General features: G+C 48.4%; 1 protein-coding gene across 2 annotated transcripts; it reads right to left on the bottom strand.

The window, feature by feature from the left end:
- Window positions 1-2,330: 2,330 nt before the first annotated feature.
- LOC144369049 (nephrocystin-1-like) lies at window positions 2,331-19,553 on the bottom strand. Of its 2 annotated transcripts, XM_078028123.1 has the most exons (8): window positions 19,283-19,553; window positions 18,310-18,392; window positions 16,148-16,224; window positions 14,836-14,935; window positions 9,141-9,307; window positions 6,141-6,354; window positions 4,051-4,216; window positions 2,331-3,405 (listed from the first exon to the last, which is right to left on the bottom strand). In XM_078028123.1, the coding sequence occupies exons 1-5, from the start codon at window positions 19,403-19,405 to the stop codon at window positions 9,181-9,183; spliced, it is 510 nt and encodes a 169-aa protein (XP_077884249.1). In that variant the 5' UTR covers window positions 19,406-19,553; the 3' UTR covers window positions 2,331-3,405; window positions 4,051-4,216; window positions 6,141-6,354; window positions 9,141-9,180. The 2 variants fall into 2 exon arrangements, with proteins under 2 accessions (XP_077884249.1, XP_077884250.1); XM_078028124.1 differs by lacking the exon at window positions 9,141-9,307 and having other exon boundaries at window positions 19,283-19,546.
- Between the last annotated feature and the right edge of the window lie 2,024 nt (window positions 19,554-21,577).

Below are 21,577 nucleotides of genomic sequence, written 5' to 3'. Positions count from 1 at the left end.
CAGCAGCAATGCCACCCCACTGACATAATTCTGAGTCCCAACCTAGGCACTCCAGCTGTCTTTGCCACACCTGGCCTGTTTGGGCTCTAGCTCTTGCTCTTTTCTTTCATGTGCATGTGTTTTGAGGTTTTGAGTTTCTCCCACTGCAGAACTGCAGCTGTAGCAGGGTAGAGCTCATGAGGGTGACATTCTGAGACACATCCAATTCCATCAGGACTGTGAACTGGGGTGATGCTGGAACACAGTGATGAGTGAACACATGGGAGGTGGTTGGACCCACCTTGCCTCTGAGTGGCTTCCTTTCAGGACAGGAATGTAGGGATGGGAGCCCCTGGCGTGGGATGCTTTGCACAAGGCGTGACCATGGGCTCTCTTTCCTGGCAAAAATGGCTCCACTCAGCATGGAGAGCACTGTCATTCCTGGTGGCTAACAACAGCCCTGGACCCCAGAAAGGAACCCACACTCAAGATTAACGTCCGAGTGTGCGTGTCCTCGAGGAAATGAGGTCTCCTGATCCCAGGTGCAAAGGGGTAAGTCCTCTAACTCCAGGGGCCATGAAGGGACATCTGAGTTTCCCTTGTCCTTCTTTCCCTCTCTGAACCCATGGTGTCCTCACACTAACCACAGTTAGGACCCTGGCCTCATTCCCCAGTTGGGATCATTAGGCTCCATAAAGGACAGTCTCTAAGATGCTCAGTAAACCACCACCCTCTGCACAACCCATAACCCTATTCACCCAAGAGGCAAGAGGATTTCTATTCAGGAAAACCAGGAAAGGGAGAGCCTTTCTCAAGGACACAAGGACATTAGTGAGTGAGGGAGTGATTAATGGATGGAGAACTATTTCCACCACCAACTTCCAGGAGCATATATGGCCCTTTGGGCACAGGTACGGACCCTTTTTTTCCAATCAAGTTTTTCAGAGAAGTGAGGCTGCCTTCTAGATGGCACCTCCACACTAAGGGGGTCTCCTACTTCTTCCACATGTATATATTGCAATGGGCCTCCCACTGTGCATCTGAGAACACTCTGTGGGCATCTGTAGCCTTTCAAGACCCCAGAAACCATGCAGGCACCCCAGCACCAGCAGAGCATTTGTGCACATCACAACAATCACCCCGGGTGAGAACTCTCCATTCCACTCTGTACTATGCCCTGCCATCTGTACTGATCAGTCCAACCCCTCTCCTTCCTGTTTCTTGATTATACTACCATGGTTCCCACACATGGATGCCAGGGTGCTTGTGGACCCCCAACCATTTGGGTTCCAGGAACAAATGCCACAGTGGAATGTGTTTGCGAACTTCTGGATGATGGGAAGTCCCACCCTCCAGGTTTTCATCTTCAATGTAATGAGTGCAGAGGGAGCCAGGAGGGCTCTGTCAGGTAGAGAGGTGGGAGCTGATGGAGCCTCAACTAAGTGCCCAGGACTCTGGGTTCAGAGCTGGTGTTATGTGGAATTGTTGAGAGATGTGACGAAAACCCAGCTCACTATATGCAGAGACAGCAGATGCCCTCACGTGGTCAGGCTGCTGTGCTTCTCAGAGCCCCAAGATGTTCCACAGGTGTGGAGGTGGGGAACCCACGTGCCAGCCCAGGCTGCTCCTGAGCACCTCTACCTGGATTCGAAGCACGTGACTCTGCATCAGAGTCATCACATCAATGTATCCAGGCCCCCCACCCCAAAAGTTCTCTCAGAGACACTGAAGTTCAACTGGCTCTGGATTTGCCCTTTTCTCTGGGATTCTGGGGGCCCATTAATTAGGAGGTCACAACAATTCTCAGCACACAGGCTGAGCCTACTGAGATCCCAGGAGTATCCAGGCATTGCTTCTATTTATAGTCCATCATGACCCACGACACTGTGGACACGTATTGCACTCACTAAAGAAACCACCAGGCCCAGGGCCTTCGTGCCACTGGCCTGCAGAGATCTGGAGGAGCAGGCAACCTATAGGCTGCGTGGAACCAAAGACCCTAGATCCTGAGATCTGAGCTGGACACACAGGTCATGTGCGCAATCACCACTGTCACTGAGAGTGCAATTGAAACACCCGCAGAGTTAGCAGTGGACCTGGTATGCCCACGAGTGAGGGTGATCTGCATTTCTTGAAAATGATCGTGTCCAGAGAAAGGCAAATTTTGTAGGATTTCACTTATCTCAGATTCTCAATTATCAGGTTCATAAAAAGTAAATACCATGTTCTTTTCCTAGGCCTCAAGGGCACTAGAATTCAGCATTGATGGCAAGAGTATGTCCACGTGAGTTCTGGAGATGCATGGTGGTGACGCCTATACACCAACATGAACATGCTTAATGCCACTCAACTGTGTACTCCAAAATGGTTTAATTACAAAACGGATGTTTGGTGTCAATTACCACAATGTAAACACTTGGGAGACTGCTGATTGACTTATCTTAGCATAGTTTGTGTTGTATTGGCACTGGGTAATTCATAGCACAGATTTTATTTCTCAAACTTGGGAGGCTGGAAGACCAAGACCGGGGGCCAACTTGTAAGAACGTTCTTGTTGTGTCCTCCTGGGGAAGCAGGTGAAAGAGGGACAAGGGCTGATTTGAGAAGCCCTTTCCCAGGGAAGGAGAATCCATGGCCTAAGCACGTCTTCAAGTTCCCACCCACTAACACATCATAATGCAGAGAGAGCATAGAATGACAGCCCATGCTCCCCAGAACATCCCAACTTTTGGCATGAGTCCATTTCTGCAACATTTCACAAGTCATGATTTTGGATAAGACAAGAGTTAAGCTGAACACATGGGGAGCGGGCTCCCTTCTCATCTGCTGCTTGCAGTGTTGCAGGTGGCCTTACAAGCCATCACTGAGGTTCTGCACAACAGCTCCGACTGCCCCCCATCACATCCCCATGAGGCTGACTCACACACAAGTCCTGAACACTCCCAAGCCCAGAAACCAGAAATGTTACAAGAAATCCAAGGGAGATTTGTTCAAAGTCAGCCCAAAACACCAGTCCACACAGGCTCAAGTCTCTTACAAAAGTGCCCGAGTATTTGCATTTAAACCCTGCATATCTTCTTCCTGTAGCACTTCCATTATCTCCAGATGACTTCTGACACCTAATACAATGAAAGGGCAGTGTGATTCTCTGTAACACTGTAAGATCCAGGAAACAATGAGGAGAGAAGTATCTGTCCAGAGAGACACAACTCCTTTCCTAATAGTTTGGATTTCCAGCTGGTGGGGATCATGGATGCAGAAGAATGGGTGCAGGGCCAACTGCACTTTCTTGCTTTGCATTGAGGGGAGGAAACACTGCAGCCAGGATGAGGGCTTCTAGGAGCTGATATCCTTCAATTCAACATCTGGACACATCTGACCTTCAGGCTGGAAGACTTTCTAGCAGGGGATCCAAGGACTTGCCTACTGTGGAAGGAATCCAAAAGAATAACTTACTTTAAAGGACATCAAAGAGGTTCAGGAGGGAGGGAGCCAACCCAATTGTCTAGACCACTTTTAGAGGTCAGGGGGTGGGTTCCAATGCAAAACACCGCAGTCCCATAGAGAATTCTGCAGTGTGTTGGTGATTAAGGAGAATGTGTGAATCCAGGGGTCACTAGGTCCTCTCAGCCATAAGGAGGGAACCTGCCATAAAGGAACTAGGACAAGGGTGCGAGGAATGCTCACTGGGGGGAGATCTGAAGGAAGGAAAGTGTACTCATTAGAAAAGTGTCCCCTGAAAAATTCTTAGCCAGCCAAAAGTCGTGCGAACTTGTGTGGAAAAAGAGTCTTTGCACAGTGATGAAGCTAAGAGCTCACATGATGGAACACGGCATCAACTGGGACCAAATCCAATTTCTGATATTCTTGTAGGAAGAGGAGAGTCTGGACCCAGAGACCAGGGAGACTTGGGGATACAGCCTAAGTGAGGATGGAGTCAGGAGGGGATGCCCATATGGGAACCACAGATCGTGGGCAGCAGTAGGAGAGTGGGAAGGGCTGGGAGAGTTGGGGGGACAGTCCCCTTGAAACTTGGGAGGGGTTATGGAACTGGGACAGCCCAACACCTACTGTGATGAGCCTCTGGAGCTCAACGGAAGACACATCCTCTGTTGTCGGCCACCCAGTTGACAGAGTTTGGTTGCAGCAGCCTAGGACCCAGCTGAAGGTCTGAGTTGGCCATGCAGGTTGGATCTGGACCACAGACACCCTCATCAGAGACTGTAGGGTCTCAGCCCTGAGGCAAGACAAGCACCAAGTCAGGCCAGGTGGGGAAACGGCGAGGCACACACTCTGGGGGCTGGTGCCTGTGTTACTGGGAGCACTTCTGATCCCAATTCCCTGATCTGCTGCCAACACAGGCTACAGAGGAGGGTACAGGGACACAGACCACGGATCTGCCCCACTCAGTGGGCCCAGGCCAACACCACACCCAGCAGCCTCGTGCCATACCCAGTGAGTCTCGAAGCGGCCCCCTCTTCCCATCCTGAGAGCTCTTCCCTTCCTCATGTGCCACTAGCTCCCTACTGTCTCTGGCAATATCTACTCTGTGAGATGACAACATCCATGGGTACTGCTCTCTCATCCCAGGACAGTGTGGTCCCACACACCCTGGTGAAATGGGCCGCCTGGAAGCTGGACCTGGAGGTTGTTGAGGCTGAATGGCAGGTATGGTCCTCTGGCACTTTATTATTTAAGTTAAAAACACAAAAACAAAAACAAAAAACGGGTCTTGGTGCTCAAAAATGTTTGATTTGCATATTCTCATCCCCTAACCCCAATATTTTCATTGTTTCCTCACATATGAAATCTTACTAGGAGAAAGTTAATTTCGTATTATACAAAGTTGAATGAAATAACATTGGTATAAATAATCAATCACCATACTTTCAATTTTTGTTCCGCTTTCCTCTTAGAAACCACATGGATACAAGAGAACAGAGGACAGACTCATGGAAATGCTTGAAATGACAAGAAGCTCCCACTCAAGCTCAGCATTTAGTCCTGGACAGGGTAAGACCAGGCCACTTTGACATCTGTTCCAAAGAGTCTACCAGACAGAATCCTCTGACTGATCCCTGACTGAGCCATAGGAACTGGCTAGAAAAGCCTTGACATCCTCAATACATTCTTCACTTCAGAATACTTGACAACCATTGATATCCATCTCTCGTTACCTTGTTCCCCAGCCAACCATTCTTCAACAAATTCAAAGGAGCAACTCATGCAAGCACACAGAGAGAGGTGTTCACTACACACATCCATGTGTGAAAAAGACAACTGGTATTTCTTGTTTGGGCTAATTCAAATGAAATCCCTTCTGCATGACCTCCACAAACCAAAGGAAAATATTTGTGAAATTCCCACATAGAAGAGAAGATACACTTGCCAAGGAGGCAGTGCCAAGAATTTTGACACTGCAAATGTAGAGTGTGTGTTTAGGAAGCAGTCACAGTTTCCATGAGAGAGTCCCATGAAATCAATTGGGAAGATCCATGCTCTAGCCCTACCATGCACGTGATGTGACTTGAAAGAGTCATTTAGTCTTAGTAACCATCATCACTAACCACTAAGTCAATGAATAAAGGTCCTCAGGTGTCAAGCGACAAAATGTGGGATGAGCATGGATGAGGATGGGTGGGAGAATCCTCCCCCTCTAACACAATTAGGGAAGGATGTGCTGCCCTCAAGTGGCTGGGGGACCTGGGATCCTGCCACAGAGGGGGATTCCAAACCTCACATCCCCTGACCCAGGCCAGAAGACCAGGTAGAGTCCAAGGACCCTGGGGTGGCCCAATGGCAATAAAGGTCAAAAGGAACTAGGGATCTGCCTGGACCCTCAATCCCCTACTCTGAGCAGGGCTGCATGACGAGGCCAGAGGCCATCCACAGCAATCTGCCTTTATAGGAAAACAGGGACTGCAGGCTGCCTCTGGCTCACTGAATCAGGGTGGTATTTTCATAAAGCAAGACCACTTCCTCACATTTGACCAGCAGCTCATGCGCTGACAGCACAATGGCTGGCTTGACTCAGGCCCTGAGAAATAAAATAGAAAATTCATAGCAAACACATCTTTAGCTCTTCTACATCATCAGGGGGTGCGATTCATTTCCGTCAACAAAGGGGTCTGAAATGGTGTCTAAACATGCTGGGGACTCACCTCTGTGTGAAACTCTTCAGGAAAAAGGGGATCAAATCTCATGAAGCAACTCTTCTCCCTTCTAGCCCATGGGCAATGCAAGGAACCTGCATGATACCAGAGGCTCACTTCTCTCTTCTGATGTCTTCTGGAAATGAATCATTAATGCTTCCTTCAAGGTGAAGCAGAAGCCTGCATTCCCAGCTGCACAGAAGTGTCTGAGGGCACTGTCTCCCTTAAAACCCAAGAAGAAAAACAGGTCATTAAAGAGGCATATGGATTAGAGTACATGTTCAATGATCCATCCTCCCTGGAGCCTTCCACACGCCCATCTTCCACATTCACAGAGCAATGCTTGGCCATTCTCAAAGACCAGGAGACCATGATGCTCATCACCAGGAAGTCATTAAAGGACTCGAACAGAGCAGCATGGGTTGCAGAAGGTGGCACACCAAGGATCTTCAGCTCTGCTGCTACAACACAAGACCTTAACTTCAGTATTGACTTTCTGCCACCTACCAAGTACGATATTAGTGTCAAGCACAACATGCAGACATGCAAGTAGCAGGTGACACCCCACATCCATTTACAGAAGTGGGCAACATCTGCATTGGAACAAGAAAGTATCTTATCCTTACTGATAAAAATCATAAGAAACAAAGAATAAAATGGATGCAAGATTTCTCATTTCACTATTACGTAGCTGTTGGAATTCCCTATTAAAAAATACTTCCTCCAAAATAAAAAGTATCTCAGACATGTGTCAACTATTCAATGGATGACATTTTAAAACTATGGCCTTTACTTAATATTTATGTATGCTATAGCCCTGCCTAATGCTCTTTGAGAAAGGAGCACATAGAATTGGATCTTTGAAAACCTCACATTTGCTGATAAATATTACTGCTTATGTCAGGCATGGTGAAGTGAAAAGTGGGACTTTGGATGCTCAAAGAACACAATGTTGTGGGATTGGTGTCCCTGATTCATAGACAGTATGTGGTTTCTATGAAAGCCAGTGAGGGAGCAGGAGTAAGGAAGCTCATTGAACAGATGACCTCAGGGGATACTGGCAAGTAGGCCAAATTGAAGAACATGTTCCAGCTAACAATGGTATTTGGGCTCCTGAGCCCAGACTGGTTGTTAAAAAAGGTGCAGACAGGCAGTGTTCATGTACAAAATGTCTACCATTTAAAGGTGGGTAATTTAAATGGCATCTAGTTACACATCTGAAAAAATGGTCTGCCAACTTATGAATTTCATTTTAACAACAACAAGAAAAAAAAAAAACAGACAATTGTGGGAGGCCATCCTCGCACGTGATTTGACTTACTTCCCTGGCTGGGTGAGAGGCGCTCAAACATAGTTGTGTCAGAGCCATTCCCCACCCTTTCCCAGGTCCGAGGGCTTGTCCATGCAGAGGCGTGCCTGGCCACTGACCTGAAGACCCAATCGTTGCCCTTGACCTTGGGATGCTGCCCCCCTTAACGTTCACTGGATGGGATTTTCCCTTGAATTTTTTATTCCCCAATAAAAGCTTACTCCCTGCATGCTCTCCCTCTCTCCCTAGTCTCTTGTGTAAACCTCGCCACCACATTAGGTGGCTAGAAGTGGGAGCTAGAAGAAGCCGTCTCAGAGCTGTGTGAAAGGTAATGAGAGTCTTGTGTCTTTAATTTAAAACTCACTAGCAATTTCTTATGAACTGAACCTTCTTTCATGAAGCTCGAGCTGGTCGCAAGGCAGAAACAATGAGACATATAAAGATAAAACCTTGTCTTCACCAGGACGCCTAGAAATAGGTTTTATTTGGCTCATGCAAATAGCTTTCAATAGAAATTCTGATTTCTGAATGAACCCATTTAATTTTATAATGCACAGATCACAAGGCTTTCTTTACAGAATATTCTCTTCTTCCTCTTAAAGCCTCACATAGAAAATGTCTCACAGGACATCTGAGGGGAATGACCCAAAGGATGAGAGAATGGCTGGAACCGTTCTCAAATGTGCCCATATAGCCTAAAGTGTAAAGGCATCTAATTGTTATCTAAAACAATTATGAACCTATTTGATCCATTATTAATAAATATCACCACTTTATCACTTGAAGCAAATCACAGAAAATTGGAAACAGATGATCATTGGCTTTGATACCTTTACTTCCATTTCATTACCCAGAGATGATCAACTCTATACTTCAAATGATGCAAATTTATTATAGAATGCCTAAGATCCTGAGGATTTATTTTGGCTCAGCCCATGGTATTGCTTCATTATTTTATTATTTTGTAAGTAATAAAATGTAACTTCATGTTGGATAATATATTCAAGTCATGAAAATATCATCCAACATCATTCTTCCCATTAGCCCAATTTCTCTGCATGCTCACTTACTCTTTAGGAATTTTACTAATTATTTGAAGGTTCTAGAGGACCTGTTAGACTCGTAATGGACAAACAATCCAACATACTCCAGGGTATGTAAGGGTGCCATAAGAAAATAAGGTCAGCCTACAGCAATGGGCAGCTGCCTGCCCCAGGGTGGGAGGAGCCCTGGCCATGGCACCAGGGCTGCTGGGCAGCAGAAGCCTCCACAGCCCTACAGGGAGCCTGGAGCACAGCTCTGCAGAATCATGCCTAGCCCTGGACAGATGCACATGAGTTCCCATCACAGGCTAGAGTGACAGTCCCAGGTGCATGCCTGTCATGCCAGCCACCAGGGAGGCTGAGGAAGAGGAACCTTCGAGGTCAGCCTTGGCAACTTGACCCCGTGGCAGAGGGGAAAAAGTTTACAGGGGTCTCTGAGGGTGTAGCTCAGGTAGGTCACTTGCGAACAGGCTCAAGGACCTGGGTTCAATCCCCAGAACCACACATACACCAAAAAGTGACCTTGGAACATGGTTTAAAATGATGGGTCAGGTACACAGAAGGAACAGGAGAGGGTTTTTAAAGCGAGGACTTAAAACAAAATCCACAGGTGGACAGGAAAACAAAAGGACACAGAGTCAGTGAGACCTGAAATACCTGGGCAGGTCTGTCTTTTAACCTGCCTCCTGCCCCCAGGTCACACTGGGCTCCTCCATTGGCCCTCCCCTCTCCAGGGGGCCTGCGGATGGATCAGGCCACCTCTTCTCCTCTGAGGTCCAAGGCGCAGGCCACACTGCTGAGGCCACCGCATCCTGAACAGGACCCTGCAAATCAAAACCCACCAGCTGTGACCAGCAGCTCCGCTGAGGAAAGCCCTTAGGTGAGAACCAGGACAGCGAGGTCGGGCGGTGGGCGCTGTGGGGACCGCCCTGGGCTCCAGGGGACAGGCAACCTGGGGCCGAGGTTCCAGGGTGGCGTCAGAGTCCTCCTGGGGTCCCAACCTCCTGTGGGCGTCTAGACCTGGGCTGCTCCGGGCCAGCTCACCTTCTCCGCTCCTGGATCCCGGGAGCTGGACCCACCACACCCGGAGCTGCAGCCCCGCCTCCAGGGCACTACTTCCGGGCTCCTCCCACACTGAGCTGTGGGGGACCAGGCTCCAAGTTCCCGCCCTGGCATAGGCCCCGCCCCCGTCTCCCTGGGGAAGGTGGGGCCCCTGGAGCCCTGCCAGAGGAGCTGTCACCTCAGCTGGTGAGCTAAGGCGGGACAGCAACTAACTAGAGTCCTCACCTGTCCCCAGCTTCCTAGGAGTGAGGCCTGTGGCTGCAAAAACGAGATCCAACTATATGCTTTCCTATAAGAGACTCACTTTTACACTCAGAAGTTATAAAAGAAATCTTAATTTTATAAATTAATCCTCTATCTTAATTAACTCCAGAGTTTTAGAACAATTATCCTAGGGGCCACATTCAGGCTTCCAGCTGGCTGGAAGGAAACGGAGATCCTGACCCTGGGCTGGCCTGAGCGAGGGGATCCCCGTTCCTGAGCTTCCTGGGAACTGGAGCAGCACCTTGCCCACTGTCCAGAAGCATCAAGGCATGGTGCAGGCCAATTTCCCCCACTTCCAGGCGGGAGCAGCCTCAGCCCTCTTTGAAGCCACTCAGGTTCCCATGTCTACTCCTGACCTAGGAGCCGAAGACTGGCAGCCTCAGTGCCCCATGTGCACCCAGCAGTCATGCTGCGACTCCAGAGGCTGTTCTGCCCCAGGCCCCCATGGCCTGTGTTCCAGCTGCTGCTGAGTAACAGTGGTCGCTGTGCTGCGCAGGGGAAGGCTGAGCCCTCCTTCCTTCCTTCCTTCTCACCCCCTCCTTTGCTGTTTGCTGCCCACCTCCCTGTTCATCTGTCTGGCAGGCTGGGCACTCCCACAGTGGGCACGCCTTTCCTTCTGGCACCTTCCCACTCCATGAGGCAATGCTGCTTACCTGTTTTTTTTTTTTTAATTCCTTTAGAGAAACCTCCTGATTTTTCCAAACCTAAGATGGCCAGAAAGTTCTGTGTCACCAAAGTTTACCTGAGTTGAAGAAGTAAGAACATATCCTCTTGACCTCACACGGGGACCAGCAGTCTCTGGTGGCAGAGGTGCTGTGATTGGGGTGAATGGGCCTCAGGTAGGCCATATCCTATTTATTTTTAGCAATAATATAACAGCATTAAAAGAGAGGAAAAGAATGCATCAAGGAGAGTAACTAAGAACAGAGTAGGGACAAAGGGCATGAGAAGAAGATTAACATTAAACAGGGATGAGAGGTGGGAGGGAAAGGGAGAGAGAAGGGAAATTGCATGGAAATGGAAGGAGACCCTCAGGGTTATACAAAATTACATACAAGAGGAAGTGAGGGGAAAGGGAAAAATAATACAAGGGGGAGAAATGAATTACAGTAGAGGGGGTAGAGAGAGAAGAGGGGAGGGGAGGGGAGGGGGGATAGTAGAGGATAGGAAAGGCAGCAGAATACAACAGACACGAGTATGGCAATATGTAAATCAATGGAAGTGTAACTGATGTGATTCTGCAATCTGTATACGGGGTAAAAATGGGAGTTCATAACCCACTTGAATCAAAGTGTGAAATATGATATATCAAGAACTATGTAATGTTTTGAACAACCAACAATAAAAATAAAAAAAAGAAAAAAGAATGCATCAAAAAGGCAAAGGGAAGTCCATTTCTAGCACCGCCACACACACGTGCACGTAGCTTCCTTCTACAGGCCAGCGCTTCTTGGTGCTCAGAACTCAAGAGTTAAAATTCGGAGCTTCCCCTCCCCTAAGGGGCTGAGAACCTGATCACTGCAAATTGAACCCTTTGTACAAGAGCTCCAGAACGAGAGAGGTAATTCCTATTTAACCCTGAGAGAAGGCTAAACAATATAGAGCACTAAGTTAGATCTGAAACAGCTCCAGAGTCAGAAAGCCAAGCCTTGGGGAGCCTGAGACACCTGTGTGCTCCCTGCCACGATGACAGCGCCCCCTAGCCTGTCCCAGCCCAGCCAGCTCGCTGAACAGTCTGCTGGGCCCCTGTGCAGGACCCTGGAGCTCTCTCCAGGGAGCAGGGGTCTGCCCAGCTTCATCCGCATTTTCAAGGTCTCTTGACACCCACAGGCTACACTCATGTAAGGCTGTGGGCTGGGGCAGCTAGGGCCCTAGGGGACAAAGGGCTCTGAGACAAATACTGGGCTTCCTGCTCTTGGCGCTGCTGCTCCACTGTTCTGTGCTCGCTGGCGTCCTGGAAAGACCCCTCGTGTCTCCTGGGAGCAGAGACATGGCTGAGCCAAGGTGGAGCTGGTAGGCAGGGCAGGTGGGGCTGGAGGTGGATGCTCCTTGGAAAGAGAGGAGAGGGCTGCAGGTGCCACACTCGCTCCCTTCTCTCTGTAGGTAGCAGGATGGGTGGCGAGGATGCCCAGTTGGGTCAGTCCTGCCTTTGCCCCTCCAGGTGCTCAGGCAGGGCAGCAACATCCTAAAGTTCACATCTGGCCCCTGACCTTGACCTATGTACACCGCAGCCCATGGTCCACGGCTTTGGAAAGGCCTAGGGCCTCTGGTTTCACTGCCATGGCCTGCTGTCGGTGAGCCAGCCTGTCCCTGGGTCACAACAGCAGGGTGCCCAAACCCACCCTTAGCATCACCAGGGACGCACATGGCAGGATCCCGCCATGTGCAGAGGCAATGCCAGGACAGCCCAAGTCTGGGTAAGGGGCAGGGGCGGCAGCAGCAGGGCGCCTGAGAGGCATGCTCTGATACCAAAGGTCTGGGTGCCCGTGTGCACTACACTCAAGCGAGAGCCTCAGTCCCTGAGGTTGGGGACAAGGACCCAGGGCCCTTCTTAGTAAGCCAACACACAGAAGAGTGCTCCTAGTTTCATCCACCCCCTGCACCACAGTCAAACCTGACCTTGAGATGGTGAAGGGACTTAAAAGCTAGTATCTGGAGCCACAGAAACTGCCGGAAGCGCTGTGCTGACAGGGCTGCGGGGGTGCCCTGGGCTCCCGGAGGAGCGGCTGGCAGCAGCAGCAAGAGGGAGAACTAGGCCCCATGGGTCCGGCTGGCCCCTGACAAAGACCGCTACTGTGCTGCTTCTCCTCACACTGGGAAAAAAACACAATTATCTGAGAAAAGATTTGCCAAAAAAAGGGCCACGAATATCCAGGAAAAGAAAAAAGAGGCGGGGCAGGTAAAGAGAGATTAATCCCCAGGAGCACGTTATTAACAGTTACTGAAAGACTCAACACCCGTGTGTGATGACAAGCACCTGTCAGCTCTGGAGAAGGAACAGGGGATATTTAAAGCAAGGCCCTGACCCAGGGGCAGAAGCCACCACTCAGTCTGCTTCCCCTGCTGCTCCCCAACCTGCATCAGGCTCACCGTCTCCTGTCCCCTGTGTGACCTGGAGGAAGGCCCTCTCATCCCTCCAATCGGTTAACATCTGTTTTAAATTCCTCAGTCCTCTTCATTTGAACAAATTTCAGGAAATGGCAACATGTATCTACCTGGTGTGCACTGACATTTATTTGGATATAAAATAATTAGGATATAGATAATTATAGCCAACACCACTGTGTTTCTGTATAGCCAGGGACTATAAATATGGACTAAGTGTTTTATATACTTGCTTTCAATTAAACCTCATTACAGCTGGAGGGAATTGACATTGCTATTATCCCCATTTTAAAGAGGCAGCTACTGAAACCCCGAGAGAAGGTTACATGACTACAGGGGATCCAGTGAGAACTGGAAGCTCTGGGATCTCCCCAGGAAAAGGCAAATGAAACCATGGTGAGAAACTGCTGTTCACTTTTTAAACTGGTCTAAACAGAAAAATCATACCACATGCTGCCAAGAACACGGAATCACTGAAACCCGTGCACAGAGAGGGGGAGAGGGTCAATGGCACAGGCATTCAGGGAAGCAGCCAGACCAACACCAGATGTAACAACAAACCCTCTGCTAGGCAGTCCTACTTGAGATGTAGGTAGCCTCACATCCACACACGCAGAAACGTGTATGCAAATATTTAGAGCAGGTTTATTTATAGTTACCCAAACCTAGAAAAACCCAAATGACCACCAACTAGAGGATGATAAACACATGGTGGCATGTCCATCAAATGCAGCAGTAACCATTTAGAATGAACAGGAACAAATCACTAACAAAGGCAACAGCATGGACGAGCCTCAGATGTATGATGGTCCAAGACGCCAGACTCAGAGGCTGCAGGCCGCAGGCCACATGAGTCCACCTATGGCATCTGGGAAAGGCCAAAGTGCTGGGGAAAAAAACTGAGGAGTGCTTCCCCAAGTCCAGAGCTGGGAGCTGACAACAGAGGGACACAAAAGAACCTTTGAGAGCAAAGGGAATATTCTTTGGATTGTGGTGATTGTCACGTGATCGGTACATTTGTCAAAACTCCAGGAACTGCAACCCCCAAATCATAAATTTTACTGCATGCAAGTAAAACCTAAATAAACCTAAGATTAAAAAAAAAAAAAAAGTTCATACTGTAGTAACTTGGCCACATCAGTGTTTATAGCAGCTCAATTCACAGTAGCCAAGCTACGGAACCAACCTAGGTGCCCTTCAACAGATGAATGGATGAAGAAAATGTGGTATCTATACACACAAGAGAGCATTACTTAGCCTAAAGAAGAAGGAAACTATAGCATTTGCCAATAAATGGATGGAACTGGAGATTATCATGCTAAGTGAAATATGCTAGTCAGTCCCCAAAAACCAAAGGCCAAATGTTCTCTCTGATATGCAGATGCTAAAGCACAATAAGGGGAGGGGAGGGAAGAAGAAAAGTTCATTGGATTAGACAAAGAGTGTGAGGGGGAGGGAGAGGGGCTGGAAATAGGAAAGACAGCAGAATGAGTGGGACGTCACTTTCCTGTGTTCACATATGAACCCACGACCAGTGGAACTCCACACTATGTACAACCACAAGAATGGGAAGTCGCACACCATGTATGTAGGATATGTCAAAATACATTCTCCTGTCCTATAAAACCAAAAAGAACAAGTAAAAAAAGATTTCCCTGAAGATAGGCCCAGGCATTGGTAAGTCTCATTTGTTCAAAAGTAGCTGAAGGATTTATTACCAAGTCTGTCACTTGAGCTTAGTGTTAAAGAAGAGTAAATGATGCTAAGCTTTATTATTTTTCTATTTCTCTTCTGCTCTTTGGCAAAAATAATTAATTAGGTAAAAAGTAAATGACAAGAGACAGCCAAGCAGGGGGGACCCGAGGCAGATGCGACCTGGGGCCGAGTGCCCCGCGGTCACTGCCCGGGAAGCGGGACGCACCTGAGCATGCTCCATGACCTTTGGGTGAGAGACCTCAGTTTCACCAGGAGTTGAGGCTGCCTCCGCATGGTCATCATCTGCTGGAAAACACTGCCTTGCGCTGTCAAACAGAAACAGACCCATAGCTGTCAGCGCTCGGAACGGGTAAGACTATTTGTTAAGACTATTAAGTGACAGGTCAGCACAACTGGTGGTTATAGCAGGCAGGAGGCGCCCACATCCCTCCGGCTGTCAGAAGAGACCTGGCGGTGACAGACACCTGCGGCCTCCCTACAGCACCCCTGGCCACTAGGGCAGATGGCCGCAGCAGCACGCAGGGAAAGGGGGAAGGGCACATGCGGCCCCAGAAAGAAGCACCTACACCCCAAACCCCAACTCCTTCCTGTTCCAAGGAGGAGAGAGCCTGCCACTGGGGCAGCAGCCAGGGTTGGTGTCCTGGACCACACAAGGACGGGAGGGCTGAGGCGTGCGAGGGGACTCCAGCCGTCAGCCCACAGCTTCCCGGGGGAGGGCCCATCTGTGTGCCCTCCACTCCCTTCCCTGGTGTCCCCTGGCCAACAGACATACTGACGGGTGCTCCATCTTCCTGGAGGGTGGCTGGAGGGTGAGGTGGCATGCATGTCACGATTTCAATGCCTACACGCCCTGACCCTGAAATGGGCCATCTCTGAGGAAGCCGGCTTCACTCACTCTGTACCTGCCACAGCATCAGCTCAGCGTTCAGCGACAGAACTAACGCAGGGCCCCATTTCTCACGATTTTCAACATTATAGTCTTACATGTGCTACCAAAATAACAATCACTGAGATAAAAATGACTAAGATCACATCACCAAATGGCACATCTTAAAACATGGGAATCCAAGTAGAAACTGTCATGCTTACTGGAATATGGCTGCCTTCTCTGAAGCCTCTGCCATTTGTTTCATCTTTAAGGAAAAGGAGGTGCCACGGTTTGGATCTGAGGTGTTCCCCAAAGGCCCACAAATTAAAGGCCTGGTCACCAGCCTGTGGCACTGAGGGAGAAGGTGTGGGACCTTTAAGAGATGGGGCCTTATGGGAGGAGGCTAGGACACTGGTCAGTTGAAGATACTGGACCCCAACCCTTCCTCTGAGTCCTGGCAACCATGAGATGAACAGGCCTCCTTTGCCATGTGCTCCCACCATGATGTCACAGGCTCAAAGAAACGGCCAAGCAATCATGGACGGAAACCCGTGAAGCAAAATAAACCTCTTTCTTCTGAAGTTGATTATCTCAGGTACATTGTCACAGTGACGGAAAGCTGACAGAAGGCAGCGCACCACTGCAGTACCTCTTCTGGACACTGAAGGGTCCACTTCAACACCTTTTTCATAAGGAGTGCCACCATTCAAGAAGAGCTCGTAAGTCCTGTGAAGGAATAACATACTATGATGGCTGCGCATGGCGGGCATTCCGGAGACACCTGAACCAGAAGTGAAACATTTTTAGCACAAATGTATTCATTCTAATTAGGTCTCATTGATGGATGAGAATGACAGTGTTGACCCTTCCATGGGGTGTCATCTCAGCAAAGAGACTCTGTCCCAAGCATCAACACAGGAAATGTACTTATATGAAAATGAGAAAGATTTCTGTTATTAAGATGGGCCTGAGGCTGTAGCTCAGTGGTAGAGCACCTGCCTTGCACACGTGAGGCACTGGGTTCGGTCCTCAGCACCAATAAAAATAAACAAATAAAAATAAAGATGTTTTGACTTGAATGACTTGTTAATAGCAAGTAATTAGTGTTTTTAAATGTGTTGAATCAATATTTAAAATTAAGCCATTATGAATTTATATGATTTTTAAAATAAAACAGTAACATAGATCGTTGTAAAATGTTGGAATGGGGGCTGGGGTTGTGGCTTGGAGGTAGAACACTTGCCTAGCATGCGTGAGGCACTGGGTTCGATCCTCAGCACCACATAAAATAAAAAATAAAAATATTGTGTCTACCGATAACTAGAAAATAAATATTTAAGAAAAATGTTGGAATGGCATAGACAGGACACGTAAAAAGTGAAAAATTCCTGTCCTTCCCCCTACTTCAGTAAGTCTCCTGCCCTGTCTGTCACCCACCCTGTGACTCCCTGTGCCTCACAATACACATCAGAATGCTTCCCTATCGACCGAGCTCCACCTTCTAGGAAATAACTGGGACCTCACTTTGCCAAGGTGGAATTTTGGATGTTTCCTTATTTTTTTCTTCTAAGTATAAGTGAAAACCCTGAACATATTTTTTAAAGAATCATAAGAAACTTGAGTTTCTGTATTCACTCCTGATAATGGGGCGCCCCTCCTGCTCCGGCTAGGATGAAATTAGAAACTAGGGTTCAGTGGTAAGGAGGCTGTTCAGGGCATGTTATCCAAGTTAATCCTCACCAGGAGCTTGTGGGGTAGAAATTATTTCCCCAGATTAAAGGTGGGGGGAATTTGGACACTATGGCGCATACCTCCTGTTATACAGGCAGTGTGGGACCCAGCACCCTGAGTTTCCGTAATGACAAATTTAGAATCTTGATCACCATCCTCCCTACTGCTTGTCCATCTGTAGCCCTCTGTGAATGTCCTGTTTATATCCTAGACTTAGATCTTTATTTTCCCCATTTAAAAATTCAGATGAGCTGGGTGAGGAGGCACATGCCTATGATCCCAGTGACTTGGGAGGCTGAGGCAGATGGATCACAAGTCAAAGACAGCCTCAGTAACTTAGTAAGGTCCTAACTAACTCAGCGAGACTCTGTCTCAAAATAAAAAATAAAAAGGACTGGAGATGTGGCTCAGTGGTTAAGCACCCCTGGGTTCAATCACTGGAACCAATAAATAAATAAATACAAATTCAGATGATCTTTTACTTATTAGTTTTCAAGGGCTCTTTTTACGTTAGGGCTAACAACATTCCAACTTTGTGGTATGCATGAGGATATTTGCTTCTAGCTTGCACTGTGCTTTTAAAGTTTAAATTTGCTTACAGGAGGGCTGGGGCTGAGGTAGAGCACTTGCCTAGCAAGTGCGGGGCCCTGGGTTCAGTCCTCAGTACCACATAAAAATAAATAAATAAAGGTATTGTGTCCAACTACAACTAAAAAATAAATATTAAAAAACTGCTATAATTTCAATGTCCTACACAGATTCACAGAGGACCTGGGGACCCTGGACTTAGCTTTTGCACTGTTTTCAGCATGGTGGAATGTGCCAGTACTTCAGGGAACAGTCCCAGCAGGCAGACAGTGCAAGCATATTCTAGAACATGTCCTATGTGTCCTTCTCCCTCTCTGGGTGAGGGAGTGTGTGTTGCTTTCATACACTACTTTATACAACACTAAAATCAACATTAAAAGCCCTCGCCCCAAAAGCTGTTGACATGCCAACAGAACAAACCTGAGTTCCTTGATCCTAAAAAAAGAACTTCTACAAAATCACACAACTGCTAGGAATTCGCAGAGCACTTACTTTGCTGGTATTGGAACGCCACTGGCATCGAAGAGCCTGAGAAACACCCAGCCGCAACTCAACTCTCCTCTCTCACCCGTTGACTAGGAAATAAAACAAGTCTGAGAATCAATATCTGAACGAGTCAAATTATAAGCACATGCAAGCCCCTGAAAGGAACAAGGCCAGTATCCCCGCTTAGGGCTAAGCAGTTCTGCCCCAGAAAATCAAATGAAACGTGGTGGGTCCCGGGTACAGCAGAGGTGGCACTTTAAGTGACCCATCATTAACTACCAGTCCAACATATAGCCACACCTGTAGATAGGCCTTTGTACTAGTGGGGGGGGTGAGGTTCTTTGCCTCACCTCTGTTGGCCCCCAAATTTTAGCTAAACGACCATCACAGGGAGGAGGATACACCAGCTCCTTTTGGAAAAATTGTACCACCAATAACACCATCATCAAAAATACCCGGCACTACCACAAGTTGCTGCACCAACAGATAGTTCACAATGCATAAATGTGATACATAGTCGAGGCAAGTTCTGTCAGCAGTTCAGTGATAGCTATTGTAACAATAGCAACAGAGTCTTGGGGTGGTGACAGAGGGGCTGTGGAAGCAAGGGGGACACAGGAGTACCCTGTACTTGCTGGGAACTTAAACTACACTAAAAATCAAAGTCTTAAAATATTCCCATGTGGAATATGTGGAGAGGCCTGTCTTTGCTGCACGACACCAACTATTGCCATTAGAGTCTAAATTCTGCCCATATCATTGAGGCTGTTATCATGGTCACCTGTTGGGGCTGAGCTGAAGGAAAGAGTCAGGGTGCAGAGGAGCCCCCTGGATCCTTCCACAAACCCTCCCCATGGCCCTGGGAACCTGGCTGCCTCTGAGGCAACAGGAGGAGCAGCTGGGGCAGCCCAGCCTCACACTTCTGCTCCCTGGGAGGTTTTTGTCATGGCCTGTGTCACTGTGGGAGGATAACTGTTACCTTGTTGACAGTAATAAGTGGCAACATCTTCAGGTTCCAGGCTGCTGATGGTGAGAGTGAAATCTGTCCCAGATCCACTGCCACTGAACCTCGAGGAGACCCCAGATTCCAAACTGGTTGCATAATAGATGAGGAGCTTAGGAGCTCAGACTGGTTTCTGCTGGTACCAGTATAAATAATTGCTAATGCCCTGACTGGCCCTGCAGGTGATGGTGACGCTGTCTCCAGGAGACACAGGCAAGGAGGATGGAGACTGGGTCATCATGATGTCACATCTAACACCTGCCATTAAAAACATAAAAAGAAATATCTTTGCAAGTAGTGATGTTGCAAGAGGACTTTCCTGAGTAGCCAGGCAGCACTGACCACACTGTGATTAGTAAATCCCCAGTACTGTCCCTCCTTACCTGGGAGGCAGAGCAGCAGGAGCCCCAGGAGCTGAGCAGGGGCCCTCATGTCCATGCTGTGTCCTGACTGGGACTGACTCCTGCACAGGGTGTGAGCAGCCTCTTAAGAAGTCCTCAGGGCAGTGGGCTGTGCTGTGGGCACATGCAAATCAGCAGGTCTGGGCAGGCTGGGCACAGCTGCAGGGCGGGCTCCTCCTGGTCAATCAACACAGGCTCAGTGTGTCCAGGTGTCCCAGGTCAGACCAGGGCAGCTCAGATTTGCTTGGGGGGAACATAGTTCCCTGGGGCCACAGGACACAGTCAGCCCCCTGAGCTGTGAGTGGTGATCTGTAGTCACTTTCTGGTTGAGGACAGGCTGTCCTTGTGCCTTAAGCACAGTTCTGTGTGGGTGACCCTTGGAGGAGGAGGGGACATTACAGAAGCAAGGGGATAGTTTATGCTTTGGAGGTAAAAACAGAAATAAAGACAGAAAGAGAGGAAGATGTGTAAACTCACTGAGGTGTTTGGGGTTTCTGGACATTGGCACAGCATGGGTAAGAGGCAGGGAGGAGGGACCCACCCATGGACCCAGCCCTCTCTGCCTCAGAGCCCCACAGAGTACACTCACACCCATCATGGTGCCCATCTTCCCCAGACCAGCAGGTCTAAGGCCAGTCAGGCTCTTCCTCTTAACTATATCTTAGGAGAAGTAAGAATAATTTTACAAACTAGTGAAAGTACTTTAGAGATTGAAGATTGGAGAATATAGGTCATGTTTAGCATCTTAGTAAACTCAGTAAAGATCCAGATTCCGTATATAATTCTGCTTTACCAGTATTACCACATGTGTTTTTAAGTCTTAGTAATACCTCATGACCTCAAGAGGGCTGCAGTGTTTCTAAACATCATGTCCTCCTTCAGGTCCTCTTGTAAATTTTTCAGAAATAAAGCAGGACAAAGTTCTTCACCCCTGCTCTTCTAAGAGTTATCAAAAAACCTTCTAAATAACTGTCCACAATCTTTTTTTCTTTTCTTTTCTTTCTATTTTTACTTTTCTCTTTCTTTCTTTCTTTTCCTTTAATTTTCCCCTTCGGTGCTGATGACTGAAACTAAGGCCATGTGCATGCTGCACAGTTCTCCACCTCTGAGTCAGAGGTCTAGGGAGGTGTTTCACCATGCTCAGCTGCCCACACACTCAGAGGCTGCTGCAGAAAGGGACATGGTTCCTGGAGTCTTGGCTGCTTATCAAGATGGTGACAGTCCTTGGGGGTCAGCATGTCATGCTGCTTCTACAGGAATGCAGGGTGCTGAAGTTCAGGGTTTGTGGAGGCTTCCACTGATATTTAGAAGGATGTCTGCCCTCCCTGGGGGCTGGTGCTGTGGTGCTGCACCTGCAGAACCTGGTGAGCATCCTGCTCTGGAGAGTGGGTGGCAGCTCCAGGACACCCACAGGGCATGTGTAGGTGACATCCATACAATCAACACAAAGTGGAAACACCCAGAGTCTGTCCATGGACTGGGAGGTGAGAGTGGAGTCTTATGCCCTTCATGCAGGTGGAGGAGGTCATGGTGTCTCTTCATAGGAACATGGTCCTTTGGGGGCAGGTATCTTGTTCTGCATGTGAGATACTGAGCTTGTGACTTCTAAAGTTCCTTGGCCAGGACAGCTGGCATTGTCTTGCATTTTCACTGATGAAGTCACTCAGATGTCAGCTCCATGGGATGGTCCTGGGAAAGCCGCCTTCCACAAATCCCCACCTCCTGGGAACCCTGGGCCCTCCATCTGTGGAGAAGCAGGAACGGCAGAAAGAGCCTCCTTGTGCTGCACACAAAGCAAAAAAGCTGTGGTTGCATCCACATCCCAGGGTCAGAATGTGGGAGATCCTCCCTCTTACCTTGGCTTCAATGT

The sequence above is a fragment of the Ictidomys tridecemlineatus genome, chromosome 12, assembly GCF_052094955.1.
Source record: "Ictidomys tridecemlineatus isolate mIctTri1 chromosome 12, mIctTri1.hap1, whole genome shotgun sequence".
In the NCBI taxonomy this organism is placed as follows: domain Eukaryota; kingdom Metazoa; phylum Chordata; class Mammalia; order Rodentia; family Sciuridae; genus Ictidomys; species Ictidomys tridecemlineatus.
The sequence above is the reverse complement of the archived record's forward strand: the minus strand, read 5'-3'. Positions and strand labels throughout refer to the sequence as shown.

Bases quoted from the DNA above. Each gene is read 5' to 3' on its own strand.
- LOC144369049 (XM_078028123.1), bottom strand. From the start codon at position 19,405: ATGCAACCAGTTTGGAATCTGGGGTCTCCTCGAGGTTCAGTGGCAGTG. The intron at 16,225-18,309 runs GTAAGTGCTCTG...ATTCCTTCACAG, and splicing joins GGCGTTCCAATACCAGCAAA to GACTTACGAGCTCTTCTTGA. The intron at 9,308-14,835 runs GTGCGTCCCGCT...TTTGATTTGCAG, and splicing joins AGGTCATGGAGCATGCTCAG to GGTCCTGTTCAGGATGCGGT.